Source organism: Carassius auratus, chromosome 1 (assembly GCF_003368295.1).
Source record: "Carassius auratus strain Wakin chromosome 1, ASM336829v1, whole genome shotgun sequence".
NCBI lineage: Eukaryota > Metazoa > Chordata > Actinopteri > Cypriniformes > Cyprinidae > Carassius > Carassius auratus.
Genome location: NC_039243.1, coordinates 12508376 through 12530162, shown reverse-complemented (window position 1 = coordinate 12530162; position 21787 = coordinate 12508376). Strand labels below are relative to the sequence as shown.

At 36.5% G+C, this 21787-nt stretch overlaps 1 protein-coding gene across 3 annotated transcripts in view; it reads left to right on the top strand.

Annotated features, from left to right (window-relative positions):
• LOC113065113 (probable phospholipid-transporting ATPase IH) overlaps positions 1-21787 on the top strand; it is a 60834-nt gene that overhangs the window by 5249 nt on the left and 33798 nt on the right. For all 3 annotated transcript variants that reach the window (XM_026236428.1, XM_026236346.1, XM_026236495.1), the window contains exons 2-5: positions 20160-20282; positions 20685-20774; positions 20862-20942; positions 21031-21138. In XM_026236428.1, coding sequence (XP_026092213.1) covers positions 20160-20282; positions 20685-20774; positions 20862-20942; positions 21031-21138 — 402 coding nt within the window. The remainder of the gene's footprint in view (positions 1-20159; positions 20283-20684; positions 20775-20861; positions 20943-21030; positions 21139-21787) is intronic.

The window sequence follows — 21787 nt, the reverse complement described above, 5'->3', positions numbered from 1 at the left end:
GTAGCTTTCTGTTCCTAGCTCTATCTGTCAGTGGATCACCAGCTTTCTGACAGATAGGCAACAGTTAGTGAGACTGGGGATATTCATGTCAAACAGCCGCTCCACCAACACTGGTGCCCCTCAGGGATGTGTTCTCTCCCCTCTGCTGTTCTCCCTGTACACCAACGACTGCACCTCTAAAGACCCCTCTGTCAAGCTCCTGAAGTTTGCAGACGACACTACAGTCATCGGCCTCATGCATTACCCCTTCATCTTAGTACATCCTTTATTTATTTACCTACATTTTTTTTTTTGTCTGTGTGTTGTTGTCTCTGTGTACTGGAAGCTTATGTCACTAAAACAAATTCCTTGTATGCGCAAACATACTTGGCAAAAAAAGCTCTTTCTGATTCTGATTCTGATTCTGAAACAGGCTGTGTGCGAGAAAAAATGCTTTCTCATCAAAGAAAACTTAAAGGTCAGAAAGACATGGTCATGTTTTGACAGAATTGTCGCCTTCCATAAAAATATAGCAATTTCTCTCAAGCAGAAAATAGTGTGATTCAAAAAGTTATGCATTTAACACAACATAACAGGCAGCCCCCCCCACCACCACCACCTCTGCCTTGCACAACTTCACAAAAACTGTTAAAAATGCCTAGGAGCATATTACACTCAAAGCAAAATAAAAAGTATTTTATAATATATACTTGTTTATTCATATTTTGGAAATATTTCTTGGGCATGTCTAAACAGTTGAATCAAACTTTGCAATCAAAGACTACAGTGTAGAGACAAATACATTTAAGAGAGAAGCTTAAGATAGAAACCAGCAAAAAGCCTTGAGCTTGGAGTTGTTGGGTGTGACCTGTTTAGGTTCACTTAAGTTGTCCTTAGAAAGACAACATGCTGTGACAAGCAGAGAATGCTGTTCATTCGTTAGGATCTGTATTTTTCTTTTTTCTTTTTTAGACGGGTTTTGAATTATTTTCTTAAACGTTATTACAGTTATTTTAAAATTATAATGAAGAAATTTCAAAGATGTAGAAGTTATTTTAATGTTCACTCAGATTCTTGAAGCTTTCTTGATGAATGTTTCCTGTTGATCAAGATTAGCTTGATATAGGCTACTCGCCAACTCGAAGCTACTCCGAATGCCCTTTATGATAAAAACTTGTTGTAACTTCTGCTCTCTTATAAAGTACTTTAGCTCTGGAGGGTTTACTGCACTTTTAATGCAACATCAGAGGAAAAAGCCACTGGAATAATGGCTTATTGATAGCTGTGAAATTGAATTGGGCTTGTTAAAAGAACACATGACCCTCCACTCGATAGCAATAGAGAAGTCTGAATGCCATTGAATGGGCAGGTATTTATTTGAAAGAGGATTTTTGGCATTACATTTAGCTTCAATATAGAGGGAGCGGAGTAAGAAAGAAAGGATTTGTTTGAAATGGAGCATAACCTTCACTGTATGTAAACGTTTTTTTCAACTTTATTTCTCTTAATCTTTGGGAATGTTATCTTGTTTACTAAATTCATATCTATAAACGTAAATGAAAAAATAATCTGTCATCATGATTTCAAAGATCTGTGTATCTGCCAGCCCTTCTCAAGACTTCCCTGCATGCTTGCACAGAAGATGTATAGAAATATATTGATGTTTGGTTTGAGTTATTCGACAGACATTCTTTGCTGAGTCAGACTGTCTTTGTATGAAAGGGTCGTTGAGTTTATGCAGTGTACCCACAGATCGATGGAAGCATTTACAAGGGCAGTACATCCAGGTGTCCCTGCCTGCTGGGAATTGAAATTCACATTGCACTTGTTCCTTTGCTGACCTGAGATCAGTTTAACAGTCTGTCTAATGGTTGTTTTAGGCAAAGGATGGACAAACTAGTCCCAGATCAGTGTGAAAGGAAAGATTAAGGTTAGCATTTTTAGAGCTGACTTTGCATTGCATCTAATCTTGAAAGGTTCATGAAATTATCTGTTAGATTAAAAGTGCTAGTTTTAGTATTTGATGTGTGTTTGGCTTTCCACGGATGTCCAGATGGAAGTTTCATGAATGCGTAACGTAAACAAGTGTTTTACATATCCATTCATCTATGAAAAACCACATCCTACCCTTCACTTGTCCTCGCTCACTTTTTCTTTTCATCCTATGCCACCATCACTAGAAACATTGAATGCTCTAAAGGAGATTAATTCAACAGAAGAGTTCAGCGGATGAAGCTGCCAAAAGTTCTGGTCATGTGACCTCACCCCTGTCTGATCCCATAAAGCCTCAGGTGGTAAGAACCAGGCCGGGAAGGCACAGAGAGATGGACTGGAATGGGTATTTTGGATATTTATATTAAATATTGGAATTTGTAGGGTATGCTACAGTAGAACAACGTCAAGGTCTGTTAGTAGCTGAAAGGTTTTGTCTGTCCACCAGTGGAGCTATTTGAATATAATCGAGAGACGAAATAGGCAATAGACTGATAAGACTGCCAATGAAGAAAGCTGCTATCATCTCACTGCTCTTTAGGCATTGTGTGTATGTGTATGTGTATGTGTGTGTGTCAGTCCAACAAAAGCAGTCCTTGTCTGAGCCACTCACAAACAGAGCATGTGACGTACTGTGGTTGGGGAATCTAAACAACTAAACTTACGGGATGGAAACTGATGGGACAAAATGCACGGCCGTTAACAGTGTGACCCTGTGCCTTCCAGTTCCCCATAGATCTGTGCTATATATTCTGATAATGAGAAAGGAAACAAAGCGTCACACTTTGTAACAAAATATTCCCAGGCGACTCTCCACATGTTCGGATGATGTACTGCCTGCTTTATGCAGGTGCAAGAAACATAGGAAAGTAGATAACAGTAACACCACAGCCAAACACTCTAACTGTGCTCAATCATGCAGAGCCACAGCTCTGTCACGTCAACACACACTCACCGGTGGATCTGTGTGAAGCTACAATAATAAGATGATTTCGCTTTTGATCAAAGTGACATTTAAAGTGCTGTATTGTCAGAAAATATGTTTTTATGTTGTAAAAACATCAGATTTCAAGCAATCTGTATATTTGTTTATTTATTTTTTATAATTAATTTTATTTTACAAGATAACTTGGAAATTTAACCCAACCACTATTTTACACATTTATTTATTGAAATTAGCCATAGCAAATTGATTTTCATTATATTTGATATTAAGTTTTTTATGAATTATTATAAATTGAATTGTTGTAATACAATTTATATAATATACTAAAATGTTATTGTAATTGTATTTTTTAATTATCTTAATTATCTTTAATTATCTATAGTATGCATAATAGTACATTCATGTCTGTGTGTGTGTGTGTATATATATATATATATGCACACACACTTTCTATATAAGATTTTGCATTACTAATGATTTTCAGTTTAAACGTCCAGATCTTAAATCACTCTACCAATCCAACCCACTACATTTGTTGTTTTAGAAGCTCTGTTGCTGTACATGTAAGTAATGGGAATTAAAGCTCATGCAATATTTTTTTTTACCCATCAGGGTGGATTATCAAGACTAACATGTTTGTCTTCCTTCCTGCTGGTTTGCTTAATTATGTATGAGATCAAAGTCACAGATGAAGTAATGTTATTAACATGCCCAGGACTCATTATGATTGTAATATTAGTACTCCCTGTGAGGAGGCTACTTAATGAGCACAGGCGAATTAGCCAGGCACCATGCTGCCTAATACCAATCTCTATACAGCCAAGAAAGTTGATTTAGTGATCGCAGAGCCTCAATTGTAGTAATTTGCATAGTGCACTATAGAATTATAATTAGAGATGCAATGATTCACTCATCTCACGATGTTATACAATTCACGAAATTGATTGTACAATACGATTTTCTCACAATTTTTTTGATGCACAAAGATGCTGCATATATAATATTTAAATTGTAATTAGATTGTATAATATTAAAATGTGAAGCAAAAAACAGAATGATCTGACTTTAACTTTGTGAAACTATACTGCATTAAACATCTGAAAAATATACAGTATAAGGGATAAATGACAGCAGGTGGTGCTTATGGAACAGCAGCAATATAGCATTTCCTTGATTAAACCAAAGAGGACCAGCAACTGTTTAGAAAGTTACATAGAAAATGAGATGTACATTTTGGTCATTTTTACTCAAGCAGAAGGAGAAGAAGAATTTACTATTGGAGGCATTCACTGTTGCCAGATCTTTCCTCATTAATCAAGTCTTGTAAAGGCATATGGCCAATACAGTTGGCTGTCATTACTCTTGTAGGAGCACTACTCAGTTGAAAACCATAAAGCTGCCAGGATTAGAAGGTGTGAAGGAATTTGCTGCCATCTTTTCCTTACATTTACTTTTAACTCTCCTCATTTGAGTACATGCTGTGGCAATGGGCAATTTCTTACCAGGGGCTCAGAAGAAGCAGGAGCATTGATTTATTAAGAGTCTGCAATTTAAACCAAACCTCATGAGAGCACCTGGCTTTTTTTGCCAGCTCCATTTGCCAGCATGGCTCATTAATGAATAGAGGGATAATAGTCGCCGCCGTCTGTGACTCCCAGTGACGCCAAGAGGTTATGCTGTTTTAGACTCCAGAATTACTTGTGATTAACTGGTGGTATCACCAATGATGATGGCATTTGACATCTTCCTCCATGGGACATTTGAAAATTAAGATTTAACGGTATGATGCAGTTTCTTATGAACACAACCCATTCTTTTGAGTGACCATTTATTGTTTTGACAATGATATGTTGTAATGGATGAGATAAATAAAGGGACAATTATTACCAGAGAGCGCCCATGGTCAGTTTAAATAGGAAGCTGCATTCTTCTGTGGCTGAATAATGTAGGCGGGTGGACATGTGTACAGGGTCATGATCATCACATTTAATATCCTGGACTCATCTGACCCACTTAGCTTTAGACGTAGACAACACTAAAGGCTGTAAGCAACATCTTAAGGTTTTTATAGTAGTTACCTGAATAAACTGGTTCCTGATTGTCAACCCTTTCATTTGCCAACACTTTCAAGGACTGCAGTATGCAATATCGTTTCTAAAAATTAAAACTTCTTTTTTGGCATCTGTTGTTCCATGAGTAATCTTTAACATCTATGGAACATTTACATTGGACGAAAGCTTCTTTAGAGTGTAAAATGGTTTTGTAGATAATTAAAATGTTCTTCAAACCGGTTCTTTTTAAGAACTGTTCACTGAAAGGTTCTTTGGAAACCCCAAAATGGTTCATCTATGCCATTTTGTAAGCTTTATTTTTAGGATTATACCATTGAAAAAGTATTAATATGTATGAACAGGTATCCAGAACATTTAAGGCTCAGCAGCTCAGAATCTTGTTCTATTGACCTATTTTTCTTCCCTAGGGGATTTTGAGGGGCCCAAAGATAGATATAGATTTTAACACTCTTGGATATACGCTTGGCCACCTTCTTGTGGATAATCAAGCGGCCCTGTATCTTGCACAGGAACGTCTCAACTCTTTCTGTATCTCGTCTTAGAGCTGAATTTACTGACCTGTGTGAGCTGAAGACGAGCAAAGAGGTTGAAGCGACAGCCGGATCAAGCGTTGTGTATTCACACAGGGAAAAGCTGTTAATGGGCACAGCCAGGACCCCACAATCCTTTGAGTCTCTGGATGATAAAGCATGTGTATGAAGATTGAGAGGTTGAGAGAGTTCTTAGTGGTTTCATTGTGAAACAGAGGGCTAAGCCACCTTATTAATGTTAGTCTGAGAGAAATTGCCCTTCCTTGTGTTATACAGTAAGGGTGAGTTCCTTAGAGAGCTCAATAGTATAATGAGAATAATAGGATACTATAACAATATAAAAGTCTACATAATGATGGTAGAGGTTCTGCATGACTCCTATTATATTTGTCCAGCTGTCTTTGGGAAGAATTGCTTTCCTTAACAGTAATATTTGACTGACAAAGAAGCTTAAAGTTATGCAAAAATACAGAGCAGTATGTGTTCTAAACAATCCAAGACTTTAGTTGTTTACAGTTAAAACGTTGTAACTTGCCATATTAACATATATTCATTAACAACCACTGGAACATTTTGAGCTATAAATTGGTATACTCTTGAGTTAGACTGCTGACCATGAGCAAGACTGGGAGTTTGAATCCAACGGTTCACATATTCAAGAGCTCTGACTTTTGGGATCGTAAATCGGAAAATGGGTTGAGGGTGTATAACTGATAAGCTAAAGTCATCTCAGATTTCCTTTTCTTTCTTCTCTTTAAAGTGCATGTTCTGCGTGTGTAATGTTAGCCTATGACTTTCAGAAATGTTTTCCCAGAGTCTTAAATTGGACATCTTATGTTTTATTTAACGGCCTGGTGCAGATGCACTGACCATTCTCACATTCTGTAAGTCACGTGTCTGTTATCTCAACATATGGACACATGAGAACGTTCTGCAGCAGTCTGTGTTAAACACTGCTGTGCAACGGTAGATTTCAGCCATGTGCTGGGCTTACTGAAAGTCACTGGCAGGTGGAAGAAACAGATTATGTAACAACCATTTTTTGCTGAAAGATAAAAGCTGAAGAGCTATATCACTGATTGCATGGGAATTGAATGGGATGGGGCTGAGCGAGCTCCACTCAATTCAGTCAAGGCTCTATCATCACCATGTGTGGCGTTACCTGACTGAAGCCAGTGATGTGAAACCTTACGCAACAGCTCATTTTATATTTATACAGGAAGTGTTAATGCCGAGGTATTAGTGAGCATTTTTACAGTATGTTTATGAAAACACTAAAAAAAGTGTAGTAAGTGTGAACAAATAGGAAAAAATGATCAGATTTGTAGTGGGAATGTAGTCAACTTTATGGATAAAAGATTTAACTTGACAGAACTCAAAACACGCGGCAGGAACAAACAGGAAGTCATCCATCTGTTCTGATTAAGCGTCATTCTATGAAACTCATGCATTTTGATGAGGATATTTTAAAAGTAATTAATTTGTAGGATTTTAAAATCTGACCTACAAGTACATTGTTTTTATGGTGTTAATAAATTGCTATTTTCCATTTCAATCTAAATTGTATCAAAACTTAAAGGGGTCATATGATGCAATTTCAAGTTTTCCCTTCTCTTTGGAGTGTTAAAGCTGTTCGTGAATAGATAAGATCTCTAAAGTTGCAAAGACTGAAGTCTCAAACCCAAAGAGATATTCTTTATAAAAGACCCGTCCACACACCCCAAATCACCTACTTTAAACATGCCGCCACATGTCTACATCACTGTGTGGAAAGATTTGCATAACATTTACGCAAAGAAAGAGGGTGTAACTTTGATTGTCGCGGTAGTATTGTTGCTGCCGCTGCCTATCAATACATGGCATCACAGTATGGTAAGGGGTGTAACATTTTCGTCACACGCTCGGGGTATCCGGCCAATCTAGACACCCTGGATAGCTGTTTAAAAATCAACACGTTTCAGAAAGGCGGCACATAGAGGAGAAACAATATTGTACTGTATGTGGAAAATAATGTGTTTTTTTTTACCTTAAACCGCATAAACATTTCATTACACCAGATACACAAAATATGTAATTTTTTTAGCAACGTCGTATAACCCCTTTAAAACATAGTAATGAACATATTTGATAACAAAAATGTGTGTTATATACAGTGTGTAGGCTATTCGCTTGTTAAGTCTGACGTCACGTAGCAGCGCTTCCGTGTCCAAACGCTTTATCAGTTACCATGAGAAAACAACAAAAGGTGCTAATATAAACTCACAATGTGATAGAATATTAGCGAAAAAGTTATAATCTTAACCTTTAACTCCATACCGAAGTCCTAGATAGCCAGACAATGAAAATATAAATATTAGAAAAATATTAAAAAATTATTTGTGTTTGGGACGCTGTGAGCAGGGAGACTGTAGTGTAAACCGTAAGTTTGAAAGCGTTTAGCTTAAATGATTAATAGGAATAAACAGTGCTCATAAACGGCTGCTGAGGTCATGTTCTCAAGTGAAGTGAGTTGAGGCTTGGACCCGGAAACAGCGCTTCTTACGTCATCACTTAACAACCGAATAGGACAGTTGGGTGTTGCTTTTAAACACTGTAAAAGGCTGTGTTACTGTACTTTAGAACACAAGTGAATGTCTGGAATTCATAAAAAAACTAAATATTCTGGTCATTCAGTTCTTATATAGAGTATACATAAAATATAAAATATGATCACACTCTTTAAGGCTCTATGGCTGTAGAACGTATACGTTTGTGTATATGTGTGAATTAGTGTGTGTAAAGACATTACACTGCAGAGAAGTGAAGCCTAGCAGAGATTCTATATGACTCATTTGGTAAGTGGGTTAATTAGAGTGACCCACTAAAGATGAGCAAACGTGTTTTAATGTGAGGTGAATGATAAAAGTGCTTGCTGTGGGTCAGGACCACTGGGAGCTTGTGAACACCCTGAGAGACTGTATCTTATGAATCCCGAATCGGATCAAGAAAGGGTTGCTCCGGTCTAATCATACATCATCAAAACAATATATAACAGTACAAAAGTTTTACAGTAAATGAGAGACTAAACAGTGAACATGCATCTATATTCTAATGGCTAGCTCAAAGAAATTAAGAAGTAGAAATAAAATAATATACATTTTGCTGATTAAGAGAAAATAATAACAACTTGACAGAAAGCAGGAGTGAATTAGAAGTGATATTCCTTTTATTTCTCTGGAAGTATCCTTGAAATCTCTAACTGAAAACAGACAAGCATATGGCTTTATGCTTTATGATATTTTAGATGAAATGGCCAGACAGATTTATTGATTTGTTTTGCCAAGTACTATGACATCAGTCTATAGATCTGGGATACTATTAAAGAGCCACACAGATGGGAAATCAGAAATTAACTGTATTACAGTGTATGATGTAGCTGTCCATCTGTGTAAACAATGTGCAAATAATTAAACCAAAAAGTACACGATTTATAAAGTTATTGGCTTCTAAAGTAAGGAGTCGACTCTGAATCGCTGAAACGAGTCGTTATAGATTTCAAATCTTTTGCCCATCTCTATGTACGTCACTAGGAGCACTTTGCATAATAATCTCCGCCTACCGTCTGGGGAGAAACGGAACTCTGACCTGCCCCACCCCCCCCACACAGACGCTCTGGTTGGTGTGAGAGCATCATGTCGAGGAGACCGTTTGTTTCATTTTCACCATCATGTGATCACCATCATATGTGTGTTTCAGCCACACCTCCTGGTCACGTTGAGTCCCCGTGGCTCTGGTCCTGAGGCTGGTCACATGCTAGCAAAGATTAATTATTGTGTCGGGTTGAGAGAGGGGGTTAGAGTGTTTAAGTGATTAATCCTAAAACATTCTGGAAGGCACTAGCCGTTTATTCTAACCGGTTATATATTATACCAGTTATGCACATATTGCTGACTGCTCAAGAGAGTGCTGCACATCTGGTCCAAGCTGCTGGCTGTTTTAAGGGGCTCTAAACATCTGTTTGATCTGTACACAGACAGACAAGAGATGACACATGCCCTCTGTGCTTTCCCATGCTTGGCCACTGATGTATTATGGGTTGTGACCAATGCATGTCAACTAGATTACCTTGGGCATGTGCTTAGTCTTTAATTATTTTGTGTATGGACTCGTAATGCTTTGGTTAATTTTTTCGAACAGTCCGCCATCTAACAACAACAACAACAACAGCAGTAATTGTTGCTTATTTATTTATTTTTTCTATCCATTGTAGGATGGATGTAAGGAATTACAATTATTTGCAAATTTTTCAATTAGAATTATTATTCTTTTATACTATAACAAATAGATTGTTGTTATTATTATTTATTGTTGTATTTGTTTGTTTATTTATTGTCTGAATACTGTGTTCATGTTTTTAGGAAAGTTTCCAACAACAACAACAACCACAACAATAACAATAATAATCATTGTACCATAGACTTGCAAACGTGAGTTATCCTTTCTTGTCATATTTGGTGCTTTCCATTAGCTGTGCTGCTAAATATGGTGATACACAAGGACAGGTACACATTACACTAATGGATATGAACTCCAGGCCTCTAAATATTTGATGTGCACATGTAGCACATTGGCACATAGACCATTGCAGAAGTCCTAATGTGTAAATGGCAACGGGGTCCAGTAGAGACAGTTGAGATCAACACTGGTGAGAGAAGAACATTATGGCATTCAAGTAGAAGCTTCCAGACCTCTTCCGGGGGCAGAAGTAGCAAACAGATGGAGCGCACTTGAGAGCAATTGTAGTGTTTACCATAGATACACCTCCACCAGCAACATAGTGTTCCTCGGTCAGTGAGTGTGCGTAGCATGATTGCCTCAGATGGCCAGTGTTGGTGTTTTTTTGTTTTGCAGATTTTTATACATTTTCTTGCCAGTCTGTCTTGTCTTCTTGACTATTTCTTAAAAACATTTATACTTATGAGTACAATATTTCCCTCCAATGAATCAGTCAAACCAGTTTGCAAAATGGTGAATGATTCATTAGTAGCTAAACTGATTTGCTTAAAAAAGTGATTATTAAAAATCATAGAAATTCAGTTTTTTAAAGATACAACAAAACTAAATTAAGTTTTACTATGAATAGAGCGGTGGAGAAAATATCATTCTACATCACCGACAGACTTAAAAACCATAACAATCTGGGTAGCATTTTTCAATAGCATCTTACTAGGGTACTGCAGTTGTTTACCTCACACATTCTCTCTCTGTTGCCCTGTTTCTAGGCTAGGGGCTGATTGTGTTTGTGAAATAAATAAAAAAACTGTTGTTGATCTAATGTAAATATTGCTGTTTGGTCTAGGGATGCACACTATTTCTTATAAATATTAAATTATATTGGACAATTAATTTTATATGCTATTATTTTTTATTATTATTACTTATTTATTTTGTGTTTCATTATGCATTTTTTTATTTAAATTTTCCTACTTTTATATCAATACAATATCAGCCATTAATCGGTTATCAGTCATATTATGTAAATAAGTATCAGCTTATCAGTATCGGCTACAATGCATCTCTTATTACAATTTCTGCCCTAACTAAGATAGAATTCATAGAAATCGTCCATGACCCCGGGTGTCTACATCTATGGTGACCCTGAAGTTGAGAACATCTGCCATAGTGCCATTCAGTGTTTCTACTGACTTTTACAGACTGTTATTGAATAATATAGCATGTCGTCTATCCTTCTGTCTTTATATTACTTTACTTTAGAGAGGCTAAAAGCATTTCATTTTCTTTATTATGTAATTACTGAAGCTATTTGGATTCCCTCTCTGCACTCTTACATGCAGAGAAATAAACACATATAGACATATGGATACAAAAACTATATTCCTGGTTCTATCAGTTGGCAAAGACAATGATAATGCAAGATAAAAAAGATGATATATTGGCTTTTTCACTTACATGGGAAATACTCACACAAGTCTTATTTATAGCAAAAATGCATTGTGTAATTCTTATGCAATATGCACTGGACAGATAAAAGCGTTAAATACACAAGTGTTAATATGAAGGTGTGATTTTTTTCCATTTATACATGAATGTAATACTTCCCCATGATAGAAGAATTCAGACATAAACGATGTGCTTATAATTCTTTAGACGAAAGTAATGAGCCCAGTGAAAAGAAAAAAAAAACACTGAAAAAACACTCCATTGATTTTTCATTTATGTGGTTTTCTTTTATGTAGAAATAATAGTTCCAGTGAGTATTAATTCAGAAGATATTATTACTGTCTTACTAAGTGACAGTACCACATGGTGCAACCAGGGGTTAAGTGTCCAATCCTTAAGGGATTCGAACCAGACACCCCCTGGATACCAACCCTGAGCTTATACCACAATAAAAAAAAAACACATTACATCCTTGTTGAGCAATCCAATAACTGATTTTACTAAACAGATCAGGAATATTAGGTTTAAAGTGATCATACTCAGACAACTCTTTAATGCACTATTCAATCCAGACATATTTAAAAGCTAAAATCAAATCAATGGCAGAATCACTTTCAGTGATCTCCTCTTTAACAGTACTTAGTGGCAATGAACTACTGTGGTTTATTGTCCTTAAATGCAAGATGAATATTAAGCTTTTAGTCTCACTTAATGCTTGCTTTGCTTTTTTATATGGTATGGATCTAATATACCATATATACCACAGTGTTTGCTGCATTGGTGCTTAGAAACACATTTGCTGACTTGCCTTCTGTATAAAAGGTCTGTAATACATGCATTTATTTAGCATATATTTACTTTAACGCAAGCAAGCAAGAAAATATCCATTAATGCACATTAATCAGACTTAAGAATGCATTAATATTTTCTCTGCTATATTATTAGTGCTCTAATCAGTGATAAACACCCTCTATTGGTTTAGTGTCTTTCTGATCAATTGAAAAGTTTGCGAGAATGTAATTTGACAGATTTTCTGCTCTGTGCTCTGTCGGTCAGAGTAGGATGTAATGGAATATTCAGTCATGATGTTTCTATGAGCGGCTCACCCTTAGCATCAGCATGCATCTTAGCCGTACAGTTAATCTGTTATAAATAAGATGCTTCACCAGCTGTCTGCTAGTTTAAGACCTAACATCTATCTGAACCACCTGCTCTCAGAGCCTCAAAGCATCCTGAAGATGAATATTTATAAATTCATTTTAAGAAAATATATCTACCACAATATATTCTTAACAATTATACTGTATAATTTATACTCTATACATTTATACTGTACAAAAATAGTGTTTCCTTCGGTCTGAGGAGGACAAATCAGTCTATTTCTAATTAGCTACTTTATGGCATGCAGTTCTGTTTAAGTAGGCATCGATTTCAGATTTACAGGCCCCTAATGTAATGTAAGCCAAACGTTAAGACATCCTCTTCTTGTCCAAGTGGGCAGTTTGTGATTTCGAAGCACCAAATTAAGTAATTTCTTAAGGATCACGTGACACTGAAGACTGGAGTAATGGATGATAAAAGAACACAGTTATTTTAAATTGTAGTAATAATTCACATTATTACTGTTTTTGCTATATTTTTTATCTAATAAATGCAGTTATAGATAAGGAACTTTTTTCATAAACGTAAATAAATCTTAACAACCCCAAACATTTAAATGGTTATTGTGTTCCACTCAAAAAGAAAGTGATATAAGTTTGGATTGATATGTGTTTAAAAGATAAGTAAATGATTTTATTTTTGAGTGAAATATCCCTTTAAAATTATGTGTAAATCAAATAAGATGCAAAATGGTCTGGTCTTTCAAAAGTCTGCCTAGCGCGACTAATTTAGTAGTATTTTGCATAATATTTGATGTTTGTTGGTTTTGATGATTTTGTCAGGTTGGCATTAACAAAAAGTCAGCACAGCCTTAAAGATGCAATTATAGTCATTTTCCTCCTTCTTACCGGCCAGTTACATCTATGAAAAGATCTTTATGCTGTTATTTTCCTGAAAGGGCATGTTTTCCCCTGTGGAGCGGAGGTGTGAGATTGTGTACTTGTGTTTGTATGTGATAGAAAGTTGCTGAGTTTGTGTGTGTGTGTGTGTGTGTGCGTGTGTGTGTGTGTGTGTGTGTGTGTGTGTGTGTAGGGTAGAGTGAAATGTCTACCAGGCACAGTGTGTGTGTGGGTGTTTATTTCAGGCATTTGGTTAAGACAACAGGTTGCCTTCATGTAGAATGAGAAAGAAAGGAAGAGGGAGAGAGGAGGAGGCGAAATTACAGTCCTCCCACAGATTTTATAAAATGCAAACAAATGTTGTCCCCCTTTGTTTAGAAAAGAAAGTCAGTGGATGTTGGTCCTTTTAAAACCCTCAAGGCTCCAATTATCGCTGAAAAATATAGAATGTCCTTAAACACTTAATGTTTTTTTTTCTGTTGATAGTACATTTCCTTTTTGTAAACAGCAATTGTTTATTTTTGCTCAAGGGAGTCCCCCCTTCTCTGTTCTCCTTTTGTTTCTTCAGTTTTTTTTCTTTCTCATGAGTTGTACTGAAAAACAGGACTTTTGGATGGTAAGCCGACACCCATGTGACCAAACAAAAGCACAGACAGAGATACTTGGGCAGGAGGTCAGGGTTTACAGGTTTCACCCATTACTCAGGTTGAGAAGGGGTCATGGAAATGCTGGTATGGCGAGATTAAGAGAACGAGAGTGAATAATAGGGCCTTTCGGAGCGCAGGAACCTTTTCATATTACCAGACCTTCCCACTTTTAGGCATTTTCGCAACGCAGGAACTGGGTGCTATTTTAGTACCGGATTGCCTTTTTCGAGAACCAATGCCGCGTTTCCACCGCAGGAACTTTACCCAGGAACTAGGGACTTTGGCCTGGTACTCGGTGTGTTTCCACCGCAGGAACCAGGAACTGAATAAAGTTCCAGGTAAAAAAATGCCCCTCAGAAAGTCCCTGCTGGAGAGGTGGTACTTGTCAAAGTTCCGGAACTTTCAGAAGCGGGACTTGGGAGCTAAACATGCTGATTGATTAAGTTCACGCAGCATTGTTTGGGTTCAACCACCATTTATTCGGATCATTTTTCAAAATATTAGTGTTATTGTGTCATGAAATGTAATTTTAAAAGTATTTCAGGTGAGAATGTAGTTGTTTAAAACTCAAATCTGTGGTTTATTTATACATTTATTTAAAAATGTGTATATGTAATATGTAATATATAATAAATGTAATATATATATATATATATCCCTGAACTAAGAACATTTCTGCAGCTGTTATTATGTTTAAATGAAAACGAAAGGAGGCAGTGGTATTTGATATCCTATTTCGTTTTATTGTAAATATACAGAAAGGAAAATTGCAGTAGCCAAAGCGAGCTGACATGTTATCAAGGACGCCGCTGTTAGCAGATTTACCAGATTTGCGTCATCGCGGACATCACCCTCCCGAGTTGAACGCACAAAGTCTGAACTACAGAGGATGCACGTCCAAAATCAGCCAAAAAACGCTCTGTTCTGGACCCCGAGAATGTTGATCGACTTGTTTTCCTGTCAAGTAAATTTGTAATGGTGTCGGTTACGTTCAAGAAAAAAAAAGGGAAAAAAAAGTCTATTTAAAGTTTCATTTTTTTTAACAGTTGTTTAAAATGGATTGAATCATTATTTAAAATAATCTTGGAGATTTTTGAATTGACTAAATCATAAATGCAGCCGGGTTGAAGCCTGCACTGATGTTTTTCTTTTGTTATGGCAGCCATCCCCTCTGCACATATATTTTTTTTGCTGTTTGCTGTTTGTTATTCTGCTCAAAACTTCATGCCAATAAATAAGTAATATTGCTGACTTGTGCGTTTCCAGCACTCTCTTTACGTTTGTCAGTTATTTGACGTTGAAAAAGTAAACGTAAAAGATTTTACAATCGATTCAATGAACATTTATGTCTTAAAAATCGAAAATGATTTTTTCACAAAAGTGACAGCCCTAATTTACACCATTATTAATAAAATGAACTTCATTTTATTTAAATCAGCATAATTTATAGGCAGTACAATACTTCGCAAATAATAATAAAACAATATACAAATGTACAAATATACAATATACAAATGTATGTAAAACAATAATAAAAAATATTTAATTTCTTCTAAGAAGTGGAATTAGAAGTTTAAAAAACTAATAAATGCACATTTAAAATACAGAAAGATATAATGGAAAATGAAGGATGCATACAACTTGACTGGTTTGGATGTGCTTTCCTACCTCCATATATTTGGATGTGCCCTCTTACATCCATATACTATCTGCTGTCTTTGATTTGATAGCAAAATATCAAACTATCATTAGCTAGAAAGTTCACGACTGGAATTTCGTCATGTAGAGCATCATGTTTCAGTCTTTATGGCCTGTGGAGGTGCGGAAAGTGCTGATCTAGGATCAGTTTTTGCCACTTAATGTGTATCCTGAAGTATGTCATCACAATATATTTGTTTTCATGAGCAGGCACAGCTGTACCTGGATCAGCACTGAGCAGCCACACCTGGAGGAATTTTTAGCCGTTGTATGCATGAACAGTTGGTGATAGTGTGTGTGTGTGTGTGTATGTGTGTAGGGTAACTTGAGCTGCTCCTTGGGAGCTCAGGCACGAGTCGACTATGATATAATCCGTTTGACTAGTAACCAGACCTCTCATTCCTGTGCGACTGCTTGCTTTGTGGTTATGATGAGCTTGTGTACTTGGTTTTCATGGGAGCTTAAGCAGTGATTTTGCTCTGATTTCTCTTATTATTCAGAACAGACCATCTTAGTTCAAGCAAATACTTCACCCTAAAATAACATTTGTCATCATTTACTTGCCCTCATGTCATTCTGAACTTACATGCTGTTATTTTTTTCTGTGTAAATGAAGCGTAACATTTCTTAGTTTGTGTTAAATGGGGGAAACATACCAGCATATAGGCTAGTTTAAAAACAACAAGAGGGTGAGTAAATAAAAACTATATTAAGGGTAAACTGTTCCGACAACAGTAAATATACCATGATTCATTCATGATTAAACTCTTTGTTTTCGATGTTAGCTAACTAGTGTTAGCTAGCTAGCTGGTTTGGTGGATGTTGGGTTTATATTGGTCATCCCAGATCCATCAGGTGCCTAGAAGAACACAGAACAGGCTCATTCATTGTGTGTGTTGGTCTGTCTGTTGTGTGTGTGTGTGTGTGTGTGTGTTTTAGTGCAGTGGATTAGGTGTGATTATGGGGCTCGGGTTCACTGAGCCTTTGACCAGCTGCTCAGTGCCGTCTGCTAAAAGCCAGCTCTCTAACACAGAGTAAACACAGAGAGTAAAAGGAAATCAGAAGATTTCTTTGTATGGTTTAAGTCTGTTTATAGTGGAATTTTCTCACTGAGCACACTGAATATGTCACATTACTGGAATTATTATTGACTAATTTTAACAATTTTCTAGCACATTCTGTTAAGCAGCCCCATATTTGAGGGTGAATCTTGAAAGGAATGATAGGGGCACATTACCCCACAAACAATTCATCATATTTTGATGAAATGCATTCTTTTGTATTAAATGCAAAAAAATATATAAATTTTTTACATTGTAATTTTTTATTGAAAATTAAGCAAACTTTCTTAATCAGCATGACCATAGCTACTTTTATTTCTTTTATAAATACTTTTAATTTAAATATTATATTAATAATAAAATAATAATGTAAAAATGTGCTTAATTGTCATGAAAATAATGTCACTATTAAAAAATCAAATTATTCTCTAAACTATGCTTCCTTTTCAGTTGTGTGTGTGTGTGTTTGTGTGTGAAAGTGTTTTGTGTGATTTATCCTAGAATTTGTTTTCTTTTGAATGTGTGTTGTCATTTTCGGGTAGCTGAAAGTCATTTTGAGTAATTTGTGTCTGAGCTCTCTGCAAGGACAAAATCACACACAGACACACACAAATACACACAGGCATAGAGATGCATGAATCACAAAGAGAAACTTCAGACTGATTTCCTGTGGGTATCCTAGTATTTTCCATGATGAACAAGGTGATGCAGAGAATTTGACATTGCTGTGGTCTATGGCGTAAGTCTTGGATTTAATAAGTATAGCCTAATTTATGTTGTCAACAGTTGACCAAGACCTCATATGTGACCCTGGACAACAAAACCAGTCTGGTCGCTAGGGTATTTTTTTTTTTAAAGAAATAGCCAAAAAACAAACAAACAAAAAAAAAACAAGTAATGGGTCAAAAAATTATAGATCTTCCTTTTATGCCAAAAGTCATTAGGATATTAGGTAAAGATCATGTTCCATTAAGATATTTAGTAAATTTCCTACCGTAACTATATCAAAACTTAATTTTTGATATGCATAGCTAAGAGCTTCATTTGGACAACTTTAAAGTAGATTTTCTTATTATTTAGATTTTGTTTTCCTAATTAATTCCTGCTAAAACCTTAACACTTAATACCAAATACAAGAACATTCAACATGTTCTCAATGTTCTTTTTTATGACAGATATCTGCATGCATGTCCTGTTGCATGCAGTGCTAGTAGATACAGGCTTTCTTTGAAGTGGTAATAGCTCATATTTTTCATCTTACGTAAGCGCTTAAGAAGCTTGGCACGGATTTAATCCCACCCTGATGGAGAGGGAAAGGCGGAGCCTGAGCCCTACAGCAGACAATGGCGTCACGGTTGTCGACACTCACTGCGGTTACAGAAAGTTTACTTGTAGTGCTGGAATGTAAAGACACATGGTGTAAGGTAGAGGTGTGAACCTACACTGGTCTCACGGTTCGGTTCGATTACGATTATCAAGTCATCGATTCAGTTCGATTCGATCATCTCGATGCATCACAATGCATTGATGATGCACTGCATCCTTATTTTTAAATTTTGCTTCACATGTATACAATTTTGTCAATAAATACAAGCAGTTAGATATGTAAACTGAACCTTTAATTTTACCTGAAACACGCTTCTTGAATGTATCAAACATCAAATAAAACTCAAGTCTGAGCACAGAGGCAACAGCAGCATTAGATTAGAACACACAAATGTAAGTACTAAAAGTGCATAATGCAGGGAGTGTACTTAAATACGTATATAGTGCAGTGTACTTTTTTGTAAAACATTTAAATATTGACAAATGTATAAACATGAAATTAAATTACAAATCAAAATAAACAAGAGGCCAAACCTACTTGAATATAATCAATATACAAAAACCTAAATCTGCACTTCAGCAGTGTTTCGGATTCTGTCCAAAAGCCTGGAGAGCGCGCCCACTTTAAGCGCGCGCGCTGGGATGCCAGATTCAGCGTATGCGCGAAGCATGTTACTAGGGGGATTTTTCCGAATTGAGCTGCAGCGATCATGTTCGACGCATTATCTGTTACAAGCACTACATCCTTATGTGATAGCTGCCATTCATCCACGACATGAGACAGTAGCTCTGCCAGATGAGCACCCGTGTAAGACTCATATACGGCTCTCGTTTGCAGCACATGAGACAAAATCTTCCAGTTATCGCTAATGTAATGTGCCGTTATTGTCACATACGACTCTGTCACGTCAGAAATGCGTCAGTAGCCTACATTATAACCGGTTATGGTCTATTACTGAACCGAAACCGAATCGTCCTCGTCTGCATCGCAATGCACCGTAGAAACGATTAATTTTGACACCCCTAGTGTAAGGTGACTCCCTTCACCCTGATCTCAGATCAGCTTTCCTTGCATAATCTAAACCTATTAAAGCTGGTGTGAAGTCAGCAGCAGTAGCAAGAGCAGATGCTTCAGAATACCAGATGTTGAGTGAAATTTTAGTACCAAAAAATGAAGAGAGAAATGTGCAGAACTGGTAGGATGAATATTTCACGCTGTTGGTTTTATTGCCACATAGTGTTCCGCTTTTTGCTTTTACTTAATGTAGTATGGGAAATGAATGCAAAAGACAGTAGCAGTAGGCAATCCTCTCTATCAGTCATATTGCCATTAGTGCTGCTTATTATAATCACTATTCTAGCATTTCCGACCTGTCCTCCAACCAATACGCTCATATAGGTCGTTTGTCCAAATCACTGAAATATGACCCATCAGAGCGTATACTACAATTGTACCCCTATCGGCAAAAGGTCGTTTTCATATTAATTTTTTGAACTCTTTTATTTGCACTCTGATTTGCGTTTCGTGTAGCTCAGTTGGTAGCTTATTGTATATATATATATCATATAGAGTTATATATAAGTCATATATAGAGACTAGAATATCATACTGACTACCACCTAGCAACCACCTTAGCACCTCTCTCTGTCTCTCTCTCTCGTTCTTTGTTATGAAACTATGTTCCTCTGCCTCAAATCAAGCATGACAGGAACCATAAGTTCTGCATCTGTTCTCTTTCTCATCAGAGCAAACTCTATATTTGTAGCTCAAAGCTGGTTCCTCATTTATGCACCTGTTTTCTCAAGTGGGTGGATCTGACCTGTGAACTCCAGGCAGGCCGGCCGGCCGACCGTGTCAGTACTGATAAACGAGTGTGTTCTCAAACAAAAAGCAGTCACATTGGATGGATGATGCATGAATATCTATGAATAAATGAATAATCCATTCTCTCTGTCTCTTTGTTTCAGTGTACAGGGGAGGAGAGCTGGGTGGACAGCAGGACCGTTTATATTGGAAATAAAGTGCCTCCACCAGGAACAGAAGCGTACATTATACAGAGATTTCCTGATAACAGAATCGTCTCCTCAAAGGTCAGATGTGTTCCACGGCCAAACAGCTATCTGAACCAAAAACAATACCTAAGGGATAATGTACAGTCAGCCGATCATTATTACAAAATAAACAGAAAACATAATCAGGACATATGGTCGGGTGATCTTCTATCACCATGGCTGGCACAATGGCCTTTTTTTTATTATTTATCATATATATATATATATATATATATATATATTAGTTTTATGTGTTAAATATAAAAAAAAATTTAACATTTAAAACAACCTGAGATGTAAAATTATGTAAGATAATAGCTGTATTTGCATTAGAATATGTATTTGAAATTATGTTTATTTTTCTTACAGCATTGGCCCATTTTTGCTTGTTTTAAAGATAAAGTTTTGTTTTGTTTAACATATATCTCTTTTCCTCCACAGTATACTTTCTGGAATTTCATACCGAAGAATCTCTTTGAACAGTTCAGAAGAATCGCCAATTTCTATTTTCTGATCATCTTTCTAGTGCAGGTTTGTGATGGTGTCGCTTATAGAAATTGTCCTATTAGCATGAGCTGACCTTTCTGTGACAGCATGATGTGTGATCTTTCTCTGTAGCTGATCATTGACACACCTACCAGTCCTATGACCAGCGGTCTGCCTCTTTTCTTTGTCATCACTGTCACAGCCATTAAACAGGTGAGAAAAGACCCCTAACTTTCCTCTCTAGTAGGTGTCATTATTGTAAAGTCACTCCTTCACTGGTTGTACCTCTAAATCTCTGCAGGGCTATGAGGACTGGATCAGGCACAAAGCGGACAATGCTGTAAACCAGTGTCCAGTCCATGTCATCCAGGATGGCAAAGTTGAACGCAAACAGAGTCAAAAGCTACAGGTGCGGGAGCACATAGAATGAGTGTAAAATCTGGAGCTGACAACATATAGATTAGTGAATTGTGCCATTAGCACCACCACATGGATTTGAAAAATTAAAAAAAAAAGGTTTCCTTGAAAAATTCTGATTTTGGAAATCAACTTTTAAATGGCTTAATATCTATGCAAATGAACCTGGCATAGCTGAAAAAATTTTAATGCAAAAAAATATACACTTCAGTACGGAGCCCCGCACATGACATGCAAGAAAAATTTTTGCACACAATTTACTAATTCGTTCCCTCAATTTACTAAAACGTGCACGCGATTACTATTGCATTCCCTCAGTTTACTATTGCGTTTACTCGCAAAATCGAGTAAACGCAATAGTAAATTGAGGGAACTAATTAACAAATTGAGGGAACGCTATAGTAATCCCATGCACGATTTAGCAAATCGAGGGAATGAATTAGTAAATCATGCGCACAATTTATAAATCGAGTGAACGCAATAGTAAATCAACGGAACTAATTAATAAATAGAGGGAACGCTATAGTAATCGTGTGAACGTTTTAGTACATTGAGGGAACAAATTAGTTAATCGTGCGCACAATTTATAAATCGAGTGAACGCAATAGTAAATCAACGGAACTAATTAATAAATTGAGGGA